The 16,317-nt window shown below is 40.2% G+C and overlaps 1 protein-coding gene across 4 annotated transcripts in view; it reads right to left on the reverse strand.

The window, feature by feature from the left end:
• alkal1 (ALK and LTK ligand 1) overlaps nt 1–16,317 on the reverse strand; it is a 56,247-nt gene that overhangs the window by 35,786 nt on the left and 4,144 nt on the right. For 3 of the 4 annotated variants that reach the window (XM_072570517.1, XM_072570513.1, XM_072570516.1), the window contains 2 exons: nt 15,326–15,379; nt 15,137–15,220 (listed from right to left, as the gene is read on the reverse strand). In XM_072570517.1, the coding sequence (XP_072426618.1) occupies nt 15,137–15,220; nt 15,326–15,379 (138 nt within the window). The remainder of the gene's footprint in view (nt 1–15,136; nt 15,221–15,325; nt 15,380–16,317) is intronic. The other variant, XM_072570515.1, reaches the window with a different exon arrangement.

Genomic DNA, 16,317 nt, shown 5'->3' on the forward strand with positions numbered 1-16,317 from the left:
TTAGCAAACATACAATTGGTTCCTTCACCTACTTTAATGATATAGATAGTAAATAGTTGATACCACTGCAGTAATTCCTTTGACACTCCATAGTTATAGCTTGTCAGTCCAAAAAGGACCAATTTATTCCCACTGTCTGCTTCTAGTTAACTAAGTTATCCTTAATCCATGCTATATGAAACCCTTGTTATTTTGTTCAGTAACTTCTTTATGACACCATATCAGATGCCCTTTGGAAATCCAAGTACTCAAGATCTATATATAAACATTATCCTTTATCACATTGCTTGTTAATTCCTCAAAGGATAATACTGATTCTTATGATTTCTCCAATCTTTGGTTAACTGGCCTATAATTTCTTGCTTTCTTCTCCCTCCTGTTTTGGATAATGGTGTTACATTTGCTATTTTCCAATCTGCTGAGACCCTTTCAGAATCTAAACACTTTTGAAATATCATAACCAATTTCTCTATTATCTCTGCATATACCTCCTTTAAGACCCTGGGACACAGACCATCAGGTCCTAAGGACTTATTTCATTTTACATCAAATAGTTTTCTCTGTTCTTTGTCTCTGCCAATGGTGATTGTTTTAACTTCCTCCCCATGCTTTGTCATTTGATTTTTTTAGAGTATTTTCAGAAGCTTTCTAATCTTTGCAGTGTAGATAGATACAAAATACTTATTCAATGTTTCTGCCATTTCCTTGCTTTTCAGTATGCAAACTAAGAAGCAGCTCCCACTCTTGCTGCTCAAGGCAGAGTGCTTAATATGGAAATATTCCAGCATGCACGGACCCACAGCATGTTTTTTTTTCTCAAGTCAGTGGCAACTGTGTTGAATGGGTCATGTGAGCTAAACAGATGACTAGTAGATTAGATTACTTACAGTGTGGAAACAGGCCCTTCGGCCCAACAAGTCCACACCGCCCCGCCGAAGCGCAACCCACCCATACCCCTGCATCTACCCCTTACCTAACACTACAGGCAATTTAGCATGGCCAATTCACCTGACCTGCACATCTTTGGACTGTGGGAGGAAACCGGAGCACCCGGAGGAAACCCACGCAGACACGGGGAGAACGTGCAAACTCCACACATCAGTCGCCTGAGGCGGGAAATGAACCCGGGTCTCTGGCGCTGTGAGGCAGCAGTGCTAACCACTGTGTCCTGAAATCCATTGCTGCCCTTCTTTGTATTTACATCATTTCTATATCCTGTGTCATCTGTAAACTTTGAAATTAAATTTTGTATTCCCAAGACTATGTTATTAATATATATTAAAGAGTAGCACCCCTAGGAACACCACTGTATGCTTTCGTCCAATCTGAAAGCTTATTGTTCACTGCTAAACTCTACTTCCCATCCTTTCGTCAATATTGTGCAATAAGGGGCTTTAGTTTTGTTCACACCATTCTGAAGTACTTTAAATACCTTTTAAAACTTCATATACGCAACTGTACTATCCACTGACACTTTTCAAAGAATTCAATCAAAATACATTTCCAAATGTTTGTAAATTTTCACTCAGATAATGATTAGAAATGCTTCTCTAATACTGTGTTTGGCTGATGAGCCTGCAGTTGCCAGATTTATCCTTCTCCCCTTTTTGAAATGGGATATAACGTTTGCAATCTTGCAATCAGCTGGAATTACTCTGTGTTTGGGAAGATTGGAGGATTATGGCAGAGTCCATAATCTTCTTCTATTCCCCTTTTCACTTAAGCATCTCCAATTGTCCTTCTTCTCGCTTGATGCTTGCTATTTTGTCTCAATATAAACCTTTCATCTTTACTGTCAATGTCATATTCAGTAAGATGTTTATTAACTTTTAGTGTAAGACACAATCAAATAGATTCTTATATGCAATAAAACAGACGCTACTGCTTGGTTTATTCTTAAACATTCATTGAAGTTTTCTTGTACGTTGTGATCCAACTCCAGGTTTAAATACAGAATGAATTGGACTAATTCAGCTTCAAAATGTCATTATTTACCAATTTTTATAGATGCACCGTAGAAAGCATTCTATTCAGATACTCACATCTTGCTATGGCAATGGGTCTGCCCAAGAACACAAGAAATTATGGAGAGTTGTGACAGCAGCCCAGTCCACCATGAAAACCAGCCTTCCTTCCATTGACTCCGTCTACATTTCCTGCTGCAGTGGTTATAACAAGGTTAGCCAGGTGGACCTCATAGAATATGAGTTTCCTGATTAGGAATGTTAACCCGAGGACTGGCTGACAGGTATAAACAGGAATATCATAAGTTCTGTTCACTCTGAGAGATAGCTCTGAGGAAACTGGACCAGTGTCAAGAACTGTGCACCTATAAATAAAGGGTGTCTTAGTGACAGGATATCAACCTCTCCTCGAAAAAAATGCTCTTGAAGAAATTTGCTCACAACAGTCATTTGCTGAGTGGCAATAGGCATTTCAGACATCATGGCATTATTTGGGAAGCTTGACTTGTCTGATCCTGCCATCAAAGACTTGTATGTGTAAAGAATGCATTATTTTTTCTGGGCAAATGACATTGGGGCAGATGAAAAGAAACAAGTAATTCTCCAAACAGCATGTGAGCCTGCAGCTTTTTCAGTTATTAGGAACCTAATTTCACTGAGGCACCAGATACTAAACACTTTCAAGGGTTGGTGGATTTAGTTAAGGAATATTATGACCCCAAGCATCCTCCAATTCTGAGACTCTACCGGGTTTACTCAGCAGTTCAAGAACCAGAGGAATCCACGTCAGGATATTTGACGAGGTTAAGAATGCCTGGCAGAGGTATGCGACTTTGGTTTAACCCTTAATGTGATGCTGAGAGATCATTTGGTACGTGGGATTAATAATGTAACCATGTAAAAGTGCCTACTACCTGAAGCCCAACTGGACTTTAAACAAACACTTCATCTGGCTTTGTCATTAGAAAATGCAGCTAGTGGAGCAAATTAGTTACAGGGTATGCTGGTGGAAGTAAATACCTTGGCTGGGCCAACTAAGCTTAGGGGACACCATTTGAGTGAAGGCTATGCATAACCTCATTTTGGACACATCCTGAACCAAGGGATCTCAGAGATCCTCAGCTCATTGCAACACCCAACACCCCAAAACAAAGCCAAGCCTCGGCCAACAGCTAACAGTTTCTTCACGATTTAGGCCGGCGAGCCAATGTACTTGCTGCCAGGATGTGGACTAAAGACAGCAGAAGTGTTCCACTAGACTTGAATTGAGTGTGAGAACTCATAGGCCAATATCCAGGCAAGTGCACACTCTGGAAAGCCTATCTACATTTGGTTGTAATAGTTAAATTAATTAACGACAACCATAGAGTCATAGAGATGCACAGCACGGAAACAGACCCTTCGGTCCAACCCATCCATGCTGACTAGATATCCTGACCTAATGTAGTCCCATTTGCCAGCTCTTGGCCCATATCCCTTTAAATCCTTCTTATTCATATATCCATCCAAATGCCTTTTAAATGCTGCAATTATACCAGCTGCCACCACTTCCTCTGGCAACTCATTCCATACATAATCAGAACCAATCAAAATAAACACCTAGTTAAATGGTCACCCAGTTCTAATGGAGGTTGGTATTAGCACAGTTGTATCAGTGATTGTGGAACCAGTCTTTAACTATACCGGAGAACCTTTACAAATTAAGGTTACAATTTCGGTCCCGATCTCGTATCAGAGGCAGCTGGTTCAGTTACCACTGATTGTAGTAAATGACTCGGGCCTAAGCCTGATGGCAAGAAATTTGTTGAGAAATGTTTACTTGATTGGCTGAACATATTTCAATTGGAAAATGGCTACCTGAGTGAAGCCCTTATTAAATACTCAAAGGTTTTTCAGGAAAGTCAAGGGATTATCAAAGGAGCCAAGGCCACCTTGCATGTTGACCAAAAATAAATTCCACAATTCTGCAAGGCAAAAGTATAGGCAGAAATCAGTAATCTGGAAAGCGATGGAATCATCCAACCAGTAACAGTTTGCGGAATGGGCAGCACCGGTCATATGGATTGGGAAGCCCAAGGCCTTTGTGGAGATTTTAAACAAACAATAAACTGCTTCTCGCAGCTGGATAAATACCCAACCACTTGCATAATGGACTTAAAAGTTAAATTGGTGGGGAGCTGTCCTTCAATAATCCAGGTATTAACCATGCATACCTGCAATTGTGGTTAGATGAGGATTCCCAGAAGTATACTCTAATTATCCACAATGGTTTGTACCAATATATGAGGCTGTCATTTTGGGTGTCATCCACCTGTGCCATTTTTCAGTTGACGATGGAAAACATTTAACAAGATCTACCCCAGGTTCCCATTGATCTCGATGACGTGTTAACAACAGGGAAGACAAATAAAGAGTACTTACAGAACATGGACTTGGTCCTTACACATTTCTTAAAGGTGGATGTACACCTTGAATGAAAAAATATATGTTCCATTTACACCAAGTGACGCACTTGGGATTTGGAGTTGACAAGACTGGGTCACACACATTGGAAGATAACGTGAAGGTGATCAAAGGTGTCCCGGCTCCCACGTTTATACCAGAGGTTAGGTCTTTCCTTAAGTTGGTGAAGTGTTAGAGAAAGTTCATACGTAACCTGGCCTCCATCCTGGCACCCTTACATCTGCTATTGAAAAAAGGTTAGCCTTGAAAATAGACTCGTAACCAAGATGTAAAATTTAACGAAGTGAAGAAGCAGCTAACAATGTTTACGGTGTTGGCACACTATGATCTTAAGTGAGATCTGGTCCTGCGTCCCCATAAGGTATTGGGGTAGTGTTGGCTCATAGCTAATAAAGGAAAGGAATGCCCAATAGTGTGTGCTTACTGGACTTTGGTTGATGCAGAGTACAAATACACACAGATAAAGAAGGATGTTTAACGATCATCTTTGGTGTGATTAAGCTCCACTAATATCTTTACAAATGTAAATTTGTAATAGTAACAGACCACAATCCTTGCTAGAGCTACTCAAAACGGAAAAGGTCATGCTGCCCATAGCTTCAGGTTGAATTCAGTACTGGGCTCTCTTTCTAAGTGCATACAATAACAAGTTTGAACATCATCCCAGAGTCCAAGTGGAAAAAGTGGATGCCTTCCACGTCCACATGCATCATTGGTGTGCCACCACTGGAAGAGTCCATAATAGTTTTAAACTTTCTGGACACCCTCCAGTCACTGCTGACAGTATCAGACTGTGGACGCAAACAGATCCAGTCCTGGAAAAACTAAAACAACTGGTGGTGATGGAGGAAACAAAAGGACCATCACAACTAGAATTGGAACCTTTCTGGATCTGGTGAGACCAGAAGACTGGTCACAACAGAAGACTGCATTTTATTATGGGGAGCAAGAGTGATTGTCCCAAGCAAAGGTTGCTGACAGATACTGGCTAAATTCCACCAGTGTCAGCCAGGGGTATCCAACATGAAAATATTGATGATTAAAAATTATGTCTGGTAGCCAGGATTGAATACAGACATAGCCACACTGGTGGGGCAGCATCTAGAGTGCTAACAAAAACAAAACTTACCACTATGTACTCCCCCACATTCATGGGAATTGACTAGTAAACTCTCAACTTGGTTACATGTCAGCCATGTCAGCCCTTTCTTCGGCTCAATGTTCTTAGTCATTGTGAATGACCGTTCAAAGCCATTGAACACATTAAAAACATTCATTAACCAAACATGGGGACAATGACAGAAAAGCTGCAAGTATCTTCTGCAATACATGGACAGCCAGAAGTGTTGGTCAGAGATAACGGGCCATCATTCACCAGCAGAGAATTTGTGTATTTCCTAAAGTCGAATGGCATTTGGCAAACAAGGACAGTTCCACACTATCCATCATCCAAAGGTCTGGCAGAAAAAGCAATCCAATCTTTCATGATAGACTTAAAGACACAGCATAAACCTAAAGACACCTCTAAGCGAGAGAGACAGTTTACTTCAGTGGACGTAAGTTTCCAAAACCATGGAACTGTAGGGAAATGGTATGGAAGACGTAAGGTCAGGTCCCGTGATGTACAAATTTCAGGTAGGGGAGGCTGTCCTGAACAATCATGTGGACCACATGAAAGCTGCAAACTCACAAACGGGACAGGAGGTAAACATACCCAGCCACTCAGAACAGCTGGTAAGGCTTTTGAAACCGATCAGTATTCCCCTGTCTCTTGTCAAAGAAACCTTGGAGTCTAAGATCGACACTACAGATGTCAAAGCCTAAAGAAGATTTTTTTAATAGTTATTCTGGGTGCAGGAGGCTGGCTACATTCAAGAATACAGCACCTATATCAGACACTAAGTCATAGGAACCGGATCCGGTGCAAAAACTCTCCAGGAGAGGCTATAAGAAAAGCAACAGGCCTATGTTCCCACACCTGGTGGGGGAGAGATGTAGTGATTGTAAAGAAGAAAGCCAAGTTGACCTCATAGAATATTAGTTCGCTGATTGGGGCTGTTAACCTGGCCCAATCAGAGAGCCCTGGCTGACAAAAATGAACAGGAGAGTCAGAAGCCAGCCATGTGTAAATAAAGTATGATTGGTGACATAATACCAGCCTCTGTGGAGCTATTTCATCCATTGTCTTGGGAAAGCAGCCAACACAATCAAAGTTACCTCCCACCCTGGTTATACTCTCTTCCACCTTCTTCCATCATGTAGAAGATACAAACGTTTGAAAACACATTTCACCAGATTCAAGAACAGCTTCTTTCCTGCTGTGTCAGACTTATGAACCAACCTCTCATATATTAAAGTTGATCTTTCTCTGCACTTTCTCCGTAGCTGTAACATTATATTCTGCATTCTGTTCTATTACTATGATGTACTTATGTAAGGTATGATTTGTCTGGATAGCACACAAAACAATACTTTTCACTGTATATCAAAACATGTGACAGTAATAAATCAAATCAAATTTGTTCCAATTAAGATTGTTAGAACCACTTCAATGATATAATTATTTGTCTGAAGAATATATAAGTATTAAAAAAAATGTGGGATGGATTTGCACTAAGTGTGGGGGCCGGTACCTTCAGTGATGACAGAACACCAGTATCTACCAACAGAAAACCCAGAAGATCAAGTCCTGATTGAATATTTGTGTGCTGTCAGATTGGCTTCTCAGCCTATCAGGTGCTTTACTACTGAGTTCTCATCACCACCTGAAGCTGTTGGCCAATCAGAGGCTGGTATCCACTAAGAGCTGGCATCACTGGGGACCCAGGCAGTGGGTCATGAAGAGCTACACTGGAATAAAGATGCTTTCTCATTTGATTTGAGTTGATTTGATTTATTGTAGTCCATAAGACCATAAGACCATAAGACATAGGAGTGGAAGTAAGGCCATTCGGCCCATCGAGTCCACTCCGCCATTCAATCATGGCTGATGCGCATTTCAGCTCCACTTGCCAGCGTTCTCCCCGTAGCCCTTAATTCCTCTAGACAACAAGAACCTATCAATCTCGGCCTTGAAGACATTTAGCGTCCCGGCTTCCACTGCACTCCGTGGCAATGAATTCCACAGGCCCACCACTCTCTGGCTGAAGAAATGTCTCCGCATTTCCGTTCTGAAATGACCCCCTCTAATTCTAAGGCTGTGTCCACGGGTCCTAGTCTCCTCGCCTAACAGAAACAATTTTCTAGCATCCACCTTTTCAAAGCCATGTATTATTTTGTACGTCTCTATTAGATCTCCCCTTAATCTTCTAAACTCCAACGAATACAATCCCAGTATCCTCAGCCGTTCCTCATATGCTAGACCTGTCATTCCAGGGATCATCCGTGTGAATCTCCGCTGGACACGTTCCAGTGCCAGTATGTCCTTCCTGAGGTGTGGGGACCAAAACTGGACGCAGTACTCCAAATGGGGCCTAACCAGAGCTTTATAAAGTCTTAGTAGTACATCTCTGCTTTTATATTCCAACCCTCTTGAGATAAGAGACAACATTGCATTCGCTTTCTTAATCACAGACTCAACCTGCATGTTTACCTTTAGAGAATCCTCGACTAGCACTCCCAGATCCCTTTGTGCACCTGGAACTAACAATGAAAACCTTTGTTTGCAAGCAGTACATAGTAAGCAAGGGCATACAGATCATAGGGTGCTTAGACAGAGTGAGGCATACAGGCTAGACTGTACAGAAGGTGTGTGAAGCAAGATCAACATTATAAAGAACATGATTAGTGACTTTTACAGACTTAGAATTTAGGTTTAAAAGTATGGAACAGTTATAAGAAATTTTAGAATAAGATCTGCTGGAGGGAGCTCACAAGGAGTCACTCAGTTTTAGTGCCTTATGCTCCCAGATGTCATTTTATTTTGGTGGGGTTTGCAGGGTGGACATTTCCAAAGGGACAAAATAAATTGCCTAACGTTTGTTTTAAATAGGTGACTCCTCATTTTTATGCAATGAACTCTAGTTCTTGATTCTCCCACAAAAGGAAGTGTTTGTGTCCCCATCTACTCTGTCAAGATCCCCATAGGATCTTATACATTACTATCAAGTCACCTCTTATTCTTGGAAACTTCAGCAGATACAAGTTTAGTCTGTCTGACTTCCAAATAGACAACCCCCTATTCCATATATCAGTCTTACAAGATTTCTCTGAACTGTGTGCAATGCATTTACATACTTCATTAAAAAGGTGGTTAATCCTGCACACCTGACTCCAAATACATTCCCAGCAACATCCTACATAATAGAAGCAAAACCTCTCTACTTCTATATTTAATCCCTTTCTTAATAAATCATAACATTCTATTGGTTTTCTTAATGACTTGCTATACCTGGACACTAACCTTCTGCAATCCCTGGATGAGGATATTTGTATTTTTCTGCGTGCTAGAGGTCTGCAATTTCTCACTATTTAGGTATCATGCGTATTCTTTATTTTTCCGGCAAAAATGGATAAGTTCACATTTTCCCACATTGTGCTGAGTTTGAAAGATTTTTGCCTTATTCATTTTCAATATATTTTTATAATTTCCTTATTTTACTTTTAAATCTACTTTCCTGCTTATCTTTATGTCATTGTTTCTGTCCCAACATCTAAGTCATTGAGATCAATTTTAAATGATTGAGATTCCAGCACCAATCCTTGGAAAACACTATTTGCTACATCTTGTCAATATGAAAAAGGCCCATTTATACCAATTACTGCTTCCTGTTAGCTAGCCACCTTCCACCCATGCCACAATGATACTCCCTATACCATGAGCTTTTATTTTCTTTTGATCTGACACCTAATCAAATTCTTTCTGGAACAGTACAATACAATCACCAATTCCCTTTTATCCATTTCATGTGTTACCTCCTCAAATGCATTCTATAGATTGTTGACAGCTTCACAAATTCATTTTGAGTAACTTGAACTTATCCAAGTACCTTGTTATAATAAGGGAGAGAGAGAGAGAGAGAGAGAGAGAGAGAGAGACATAGATGAGTTGAACATGTGGCTACAGGGATGGTGCAGGAGGGAGGGTTTGGAATACCTGGATAATTAGGGCAAATTCTGGGGTAGGTGGAACATCTACAAACAGAATGGTCTTCACCCGTACCAGAGGGATACCAATGTCCTGGGGGGGGGGGGGGGGGGAATTTGCTAATGATATTCAGGAGGGTTTAAAGTAATTCAGCAGGGGAATGGGAACCTAAATTATAGTTCCAGTGTTCAGGAGATTGAGAGTACGGAGGTCAGAAATATGGTTTCAAGGCTGCAAGAGTTCACCGGCAAACAGGAAGGTGGTTTGAAGTGTGTCTATTTCAATGCCAGATGCATCCGGAATAAGGTGGGTGAACTTGCAGCATGGATTGATACCTGGGACTTTGAGGAGACATGGATAGAGCACGTACAGGAATAGTTGTTGCAGGTTCCGGTATTTAGATGTTTCAGTAAGAATAGAGAAGATGGTAAAAGAGAGGGAGGTGTGGCATTGTTAGTCAAGAATAGAATTACGGTAACAGAAAGGATGTTTGAGGACTCGTCTACTTAGGTAGTATGCACTGAGGTGAGCAACAGGAAAGGAAAGGTCACTCTGTTGGGAATTTTCTATAGGCCTCATAATAGTTTCAGAGATGTAGAGGAAAGGATAACAAAGATAATTCTGGATAGGAGTGAGAGTAGTAGGTTAGTCATTATGAGGGATTTAAACTTTCCAAATATTGCCTGGAAATACTCTGGTTTGAGTACTTTAGATGGGTCGTTTTTGTCCAATCTGTGCAGGAGGATTTCCTGACACAGTATGTAACCCTATGTAGACAAGCCAACAAGGGGAGAGGCCACATTGGATTTGGTACTGGGTAATGAACCTGGCCAAGTGTTAGATTTGGAGGTAGGTGAGCACTTTGGTAATAGTGTCCACAATTTGGTTATGTTTACTTTATTGATTGAAAGGGATAGGTATATACCACAGGGCAAAAGTTATAGCTGGAGGAAAGGCAATTATGATGCAATTAGGCAAGAGTTAGGATGCATAGGATGGGGAAGGAAACTGCAGAGGGATGGGCACAATTGAAATGTGGACTTATTCAAAGAACAGCTACTACGTGAATTTGACAAGTATGTACCTGTCAGGCAGGGAGAAAGTGGTCGATTGAGGAAGATGTCGTTTGCTAAAGGAGTTGGATCTCTTCTCAAGAGGAAGAAGAAGGCTTATGATAGGCTGAGACATGAAGGCTCAGTTGGGGCACTTGAGAGTTACAAGTTAGCCAGGGAAGACCTAAAGAGAGAGCTAAGAAAAGCAAGGAGGGGACATGAGAAGTCATTGGCAGGTAAGGTCACGGACAAACTCTAAGGCTTTCTATAAGTATATCAGGAATAAATTAATGACTAGAGAAAGATTCGGGCCATTCAAGGATAGTAGTGGGAAGTTGTTACATGCAACTGCATGTTAGAAATGTAACATAAAATTGCAAGTCTAGACAGCTTATTACCACGCTGCTTCTGAAGTCACCATTTCCATGTATAAAGAGGTATTAAAAGGGAGTCAAAAAGTGTAACGCTGCAAAAACACAGCCAGTCAAGCGCCATCCAAGGAGCAGGAGAGTCAATGTTTTGAGCATAAGCTCTACATCAGGAAGAGCTTATGCTCGAAACATCGACACCCCTGCTCCTTTATGCTGCCTGACCAGCTGTGCTTTTCCAGCACCGTATTTTTTACTCTGTTCTCCAGTATCTGCAGTCCTCACTTTCTCCCTATTAAAAGGAAGTGCTGAGTGCCATCTTTCAATTCTCAAGGAAATCCATCAATCCCAAAAAGGGTGACTTGGTAGCTGTAGCAAGACAATTCTTTTTGCTTTGATATCACTGGACCCCACTCATTCATTAAATAGAATGACAAGTTTTCTTACCATGCACCATGGTCCAAAATCTCACCACACTTCCAACTGTTTAGACTTTGCCCCTTCTAGCATGAAACCTCTTGAAGCTCCAAGCTCCCATGTTACAGGATCCCTCCTGTTCTTGTATGTCTCCTGCTGGATGCATCACTTGATTGCTGCCAACTTAGAAATTTCCGGCAGCTGCTCACTGCCATCAATAGTTTTTTATGTTGTTATAATAAAAATTGACCTATATTGCCCTGGAAAGACTGATCCCAATAGAAGTTTCCAGAAGTTTCCAGGCGTCAGGCGGTGAAGGAATGGCAGTGGAGGCAGCCCAGGACCTGCATGTCCTTGGCAGAGTGGGAGGGGGAGTTGAAATGTTGGGCCACGGGGCGGTTGGATTGATTGGTCCAGGTGTCCTGGAGATGTTCCCTGAAGCGCTCTGCGAGAAGGCATCCAGTATCCCCAATGCAGAGGAGCAACGGATCCAATAAATTACATTGGTGGATGTGCAGGTGAAACTTTGATGGATGTGGAAGGCTCTTTTGGGGCCTTGGATGGAGATGAGGGAGGTGGTGTGGGCACAGGTTTTGCAATTCCTGCAGTGGCAGGGGAAGGTGGCAGGAGGAGAGGGTGGGTTGTTGGGTGGAGGGGGGGGGGGGGGAGGCGTGGACCTGACCAGGTAGTCACGGAGGGAACGGTCTTTGCGGAAAGCAGAAAGGGGTGGGGAGTGAAATATATTCCCTGGTGGTGGGGTCCGTTTGGAGGTGACAGAAATGTCAGCGGATGATGTGGTTTATGCGAAGGTTCAAAGCTGAGGACCAGGAGGATTCTGTCCTTGTTATGGTTGGAGGGGTGGGGTTTGAGGGTGGAGGTGCGGGATGTGGATGAGATGCATCAGAGGGCATCTTCTACCACATGGGAAGGAAACTTGCGGTCTTTAAAGAAGGAGGCTATCTGGTGTGTTCTGTGGTTGTAAGTGCCATGTTATTAAGGGAAAGAAGCAAAAGAACACAAAGGTGATGTGGAGGATCATGACGATGATGACATTTGTTTTCTACTAGGCAAAGGGATGAAGGGACAAAAAAAGGGTGAAAATGTACACAGCTATGATTTATACAAAATCAAAATATTACTGATGCTGAAAATTTGAAATAAAAACAGAAACGGTTGAAAAACCTGTCAAACTCAGCAAGTCTTGACAGTATCTGAGGTGACAGAAACAGACTTATCACCTTGAATCCAATGTACTCTTGTACAGTTTTGGTCCCCATATGTAAGAAAGGGTGTGCTGGCATTAGAGGTAAAAACAATGACTGCAGATGCTGGAAGGGCATTTGCCTGAAACGTCGATTTTGAAGCTCCTTGGATACTGCCTGAACTGCTGTGCTCTTCCAGCACCACTAATCCAGAGTATGCTGGCATTAGAGACAATTCAAAAGAGATTTACTAGGTTAATTCCTGGGATGAAGGGGTTGACTTCTCAATGATGGTTAAACAGGGTAAGCATATATGTATTCAGTTTAGAAAAATGAGGAATGATCTTATTGAAACATATAAGATTCTGAAGGTGTTGACAGGATAGATTTTGAGAAGATGTTTCCACCAGTGAAGGAATCTCAAACTAGGGGACATACTGACAGAATGAGGAGACATTTATTTAAAATGGAGACTAGATTACTTACAATGTGGAAACAGGCCCTTTAGCCCAACAAGTCCACACCAACCCTCCAAAGAGAAACCCACCCATACCCAAGGCCAATTCAACTAACCTGCACATTTTTGGACTGTGGGAGGAAACCCACACAGACATGGGGAGAATGTACCAACTCCACATAGTCAGTTGCCTGAGGTGGGAATTGAACCCAGGTCTCTAGCAATGTGAGGCAGCAGTGCCACCATGCTACCCATGCAAAGGGATATCATCTCCCAGAGGATAGTAAATGTCTGGTAATCTTGATCCCAGAGAGTTGTGAAGGCGACACCACTGGAAGTATACAAAGAAAAGATAGATTTTTGAAATATCTTTGAGTTGAGGGCTATGATAAGTTCACATGAAAGAAAAGGTTGACCTGGAACAGATCATTCATGATCTTGTTGAATGGCAGGACAGGCTTGAAAGCTTCAATTGCTTACTTCTGTTTCCGTTCGTACATTCTTACTCTCATTATAATACAAACCTCAGCACTTAGGAACTGGGCGATCAGTTCTTACAACTTCCTTTGTATATTATTTTATGATACATTACACAAATTAGTCATCATTATTTAACCAATGTGTGGTTTGTTAATGTCTCCCACTACCAATGATTGGATGAAATATACTGAATACAATATAGTACTGCTGTCAGAATACTTCTGATATATAATGAGTGTTCTTTACATTTTGAGCATCAATTACACCTAATAGTTTTCACCATCCTCTTTCATTGTATGCTGAAAACTGTTTTTCCTTAGCAACTGACCATTTTCTAGATTTTATACACTTAAATCCCAGGCAGTCATGAGATTACAAATCCAGGTCCAAATTTCCAACATATCCTCCCAAAGTGGAGCAAAAGTTTACAAAATATGTCTGTATATTTAATATTCTTTGGATTAAAGTTGTTTTCTATTTAAAATATGGAAGCGTTGTACTTGAACAACTTTGGTTGACTCTAGTACACAAAATGACAATTAGCTCAACACGTCAGTACTAAAAATAAACATATGATTCTCAATAGACTATCACCAGACAATTTTGACCATCATTTGAGAATATAATTGAACGCACATAAATCTTGAAAGCAGATGAAGTAAATACAGGTTAAGTCTCTGTCCAAATTTTGATCAGTAACCAAATAGTGTTATAATATCCAAAGCTATTGATCAAAGTTATTACTAACATTGCAGTTGAATCCTCTGATATTTAAAGTCAGAAGCTCAACTTTAATTCAGTGTAAGGAAGGAACAGCAGAATATCAGAGTTCCTGAAGTGAGGTCTTGGATATTTTTCCAACATTAAAAACACTCACAAAGAAAATTCACTGAAAGATCACTGGGACCCACAAGAAGTACCCAACAAAATAAGTTCGGAATGGGAACTTGGGAGGAGGAACAGAAATGTTCATTTTCATGAGTGCAAGAAAAACGTAGGAGATGAGACGCCCATTGTAATCTTTTGAGACAAGAATGGGCTCTCTTTTTAGTGGTTGTAAAAATATATAATTATTCCTGTGGGCTTCATGTGGCCTTGTTTTCAATGTTACCATTTTTGACTGGCAGCTTTGAGACTTTGTGGCATTTAGTCAATTCAGCTGATAAAATAGTATACATGCCTGATGACACTACTGAATCATGACTTTGCTAGTTAAATTAGGATCCTGCCCACCAAAGCCAATGGTATTTCCGTGCCTAATGTCAGACTGGTGAACATGCTGGAGAATATCATAGAATTGCAGCAGCAGGGGTTTAACATTTCCAAATAGTTCTGAAGGCAGTTGAAAACAGCAGTCAATCTTATCTTTAAAAAGTTAAGTTGGAACAAATTATTTATTTAGGAGCAGACTATAACATGCATTCCGTGACATCTGCAAATAATATTCTGTTGCCTACTAATCATTAGTTGTTGATTAATATCCAAATGTATCAGCTTTTCGTTGACATTTAGTTACTCTTTAGCCAAATACAATTTTTCATCAAATTAGTATTTCAATGTAAGTTCATAATGGTACTTTACAAAGCTTTAAAATAAAGAAGACAATCCATTCATAAGCTTTCGATAAATAAAGAGTTTAGTACTCACAAGCTGGTGTAGAGCAGTCCCTTGTGTTATAGTAGAGGCGGAGAAACTGCTTACTGCATTCGGATGAGAATGAGATTGGCCCTGCTTGATAATTAGGAAAAGGTTTATTAGACTAGCTCAGTCACAGGAAAATGTGTTAGTTTAATGCATCATGATTAATTTAGCGCAATATATTGACTATATTCCTACCTGCAAAATGCTTTATGAACTTTTCTTTTGTATTGGGGACTCTATGGACAACCTCTGTGAAAGAAAATTAAAAGATGATCACATTGCTAATCCTTATACTCTTTTCTGGATGATAATTATAATATATTTTGTACAAGTATACATTGATGTAAAAAATCCATGACACATATTTTCATTATCTCAAAAATCAAATGTACAATTTTGAAAACAAAAGTAATTGTATTTTACACAGACCCTCTTACCTTGAGGCTGCTATCCTAGACCTATTATTTAAAGAGACACCATTCAAATAAGGAGTCTGATTTACAAAATAGAAATTTTAAATGCTGGAAATCTAAAGTGAAAAGTATTTTTAAAAATCTATTTGTACTGACAGACAGTTTCACCAAAAATGTTAACTTGTCTTCTTATTAAAAGATAGTGGATTACCTGCATAGTTACAACATTTTCTATATTTTATTCTTCATTATTTGTCGTATCTTTAAATATTCATTGTATGCCTGAGATTTTCCTCCTGGCTATGGACATATGAGTAAGGTGCTGTTAATTTAATGAATATTTTATTTTGGTTACCCAATCTATCCCTAATGTTGGAGCAAATTCATTGAGATACACTCTCTATCTTACTGATGAAAACAAAGAAATTCTAATGAACGCTAGAGTACATGAAAAACATGAACAGCAATTGCCTTCTCCAACCATTCCTTTCCATGAACTCACACATCCAATGGAAAGAAGTTAACAAATAGATATGACATTTCACTAGGTTTTTGAGATCAGCAATATTCTATTGATTTTCATATCAGAAACAAATATATAAAAACAAATAATTTAACTAGGTGGGATTTGAATGCCATTGTGTGCATTTCATTATATTGAAGAGGGGAAGGTGTTATTAGTTCATAAGATGCAAGGGAAAAAAAATTGATATTTTTTTAAGTACTCTGCAAAGTTCTTCAACTTTGCTTTCTAGCAAAGGGATACTTGTAGCA

Source organism: Chiloscyllium punctatum, chromosome 5 (assembly GCF_047496795.1).
Source record: "Chiloscyllium punctatum isolate Juve2018m chromosome 5, sChiPun1.3, whole genome shotgun sequence".
NCBI lineage: Eukaryota > Metazoa > Chordata > Chondrichthyes > Orectolobiformes > Hemiscylliidae > Chiloscyllium > Chiloscyllium punctatum.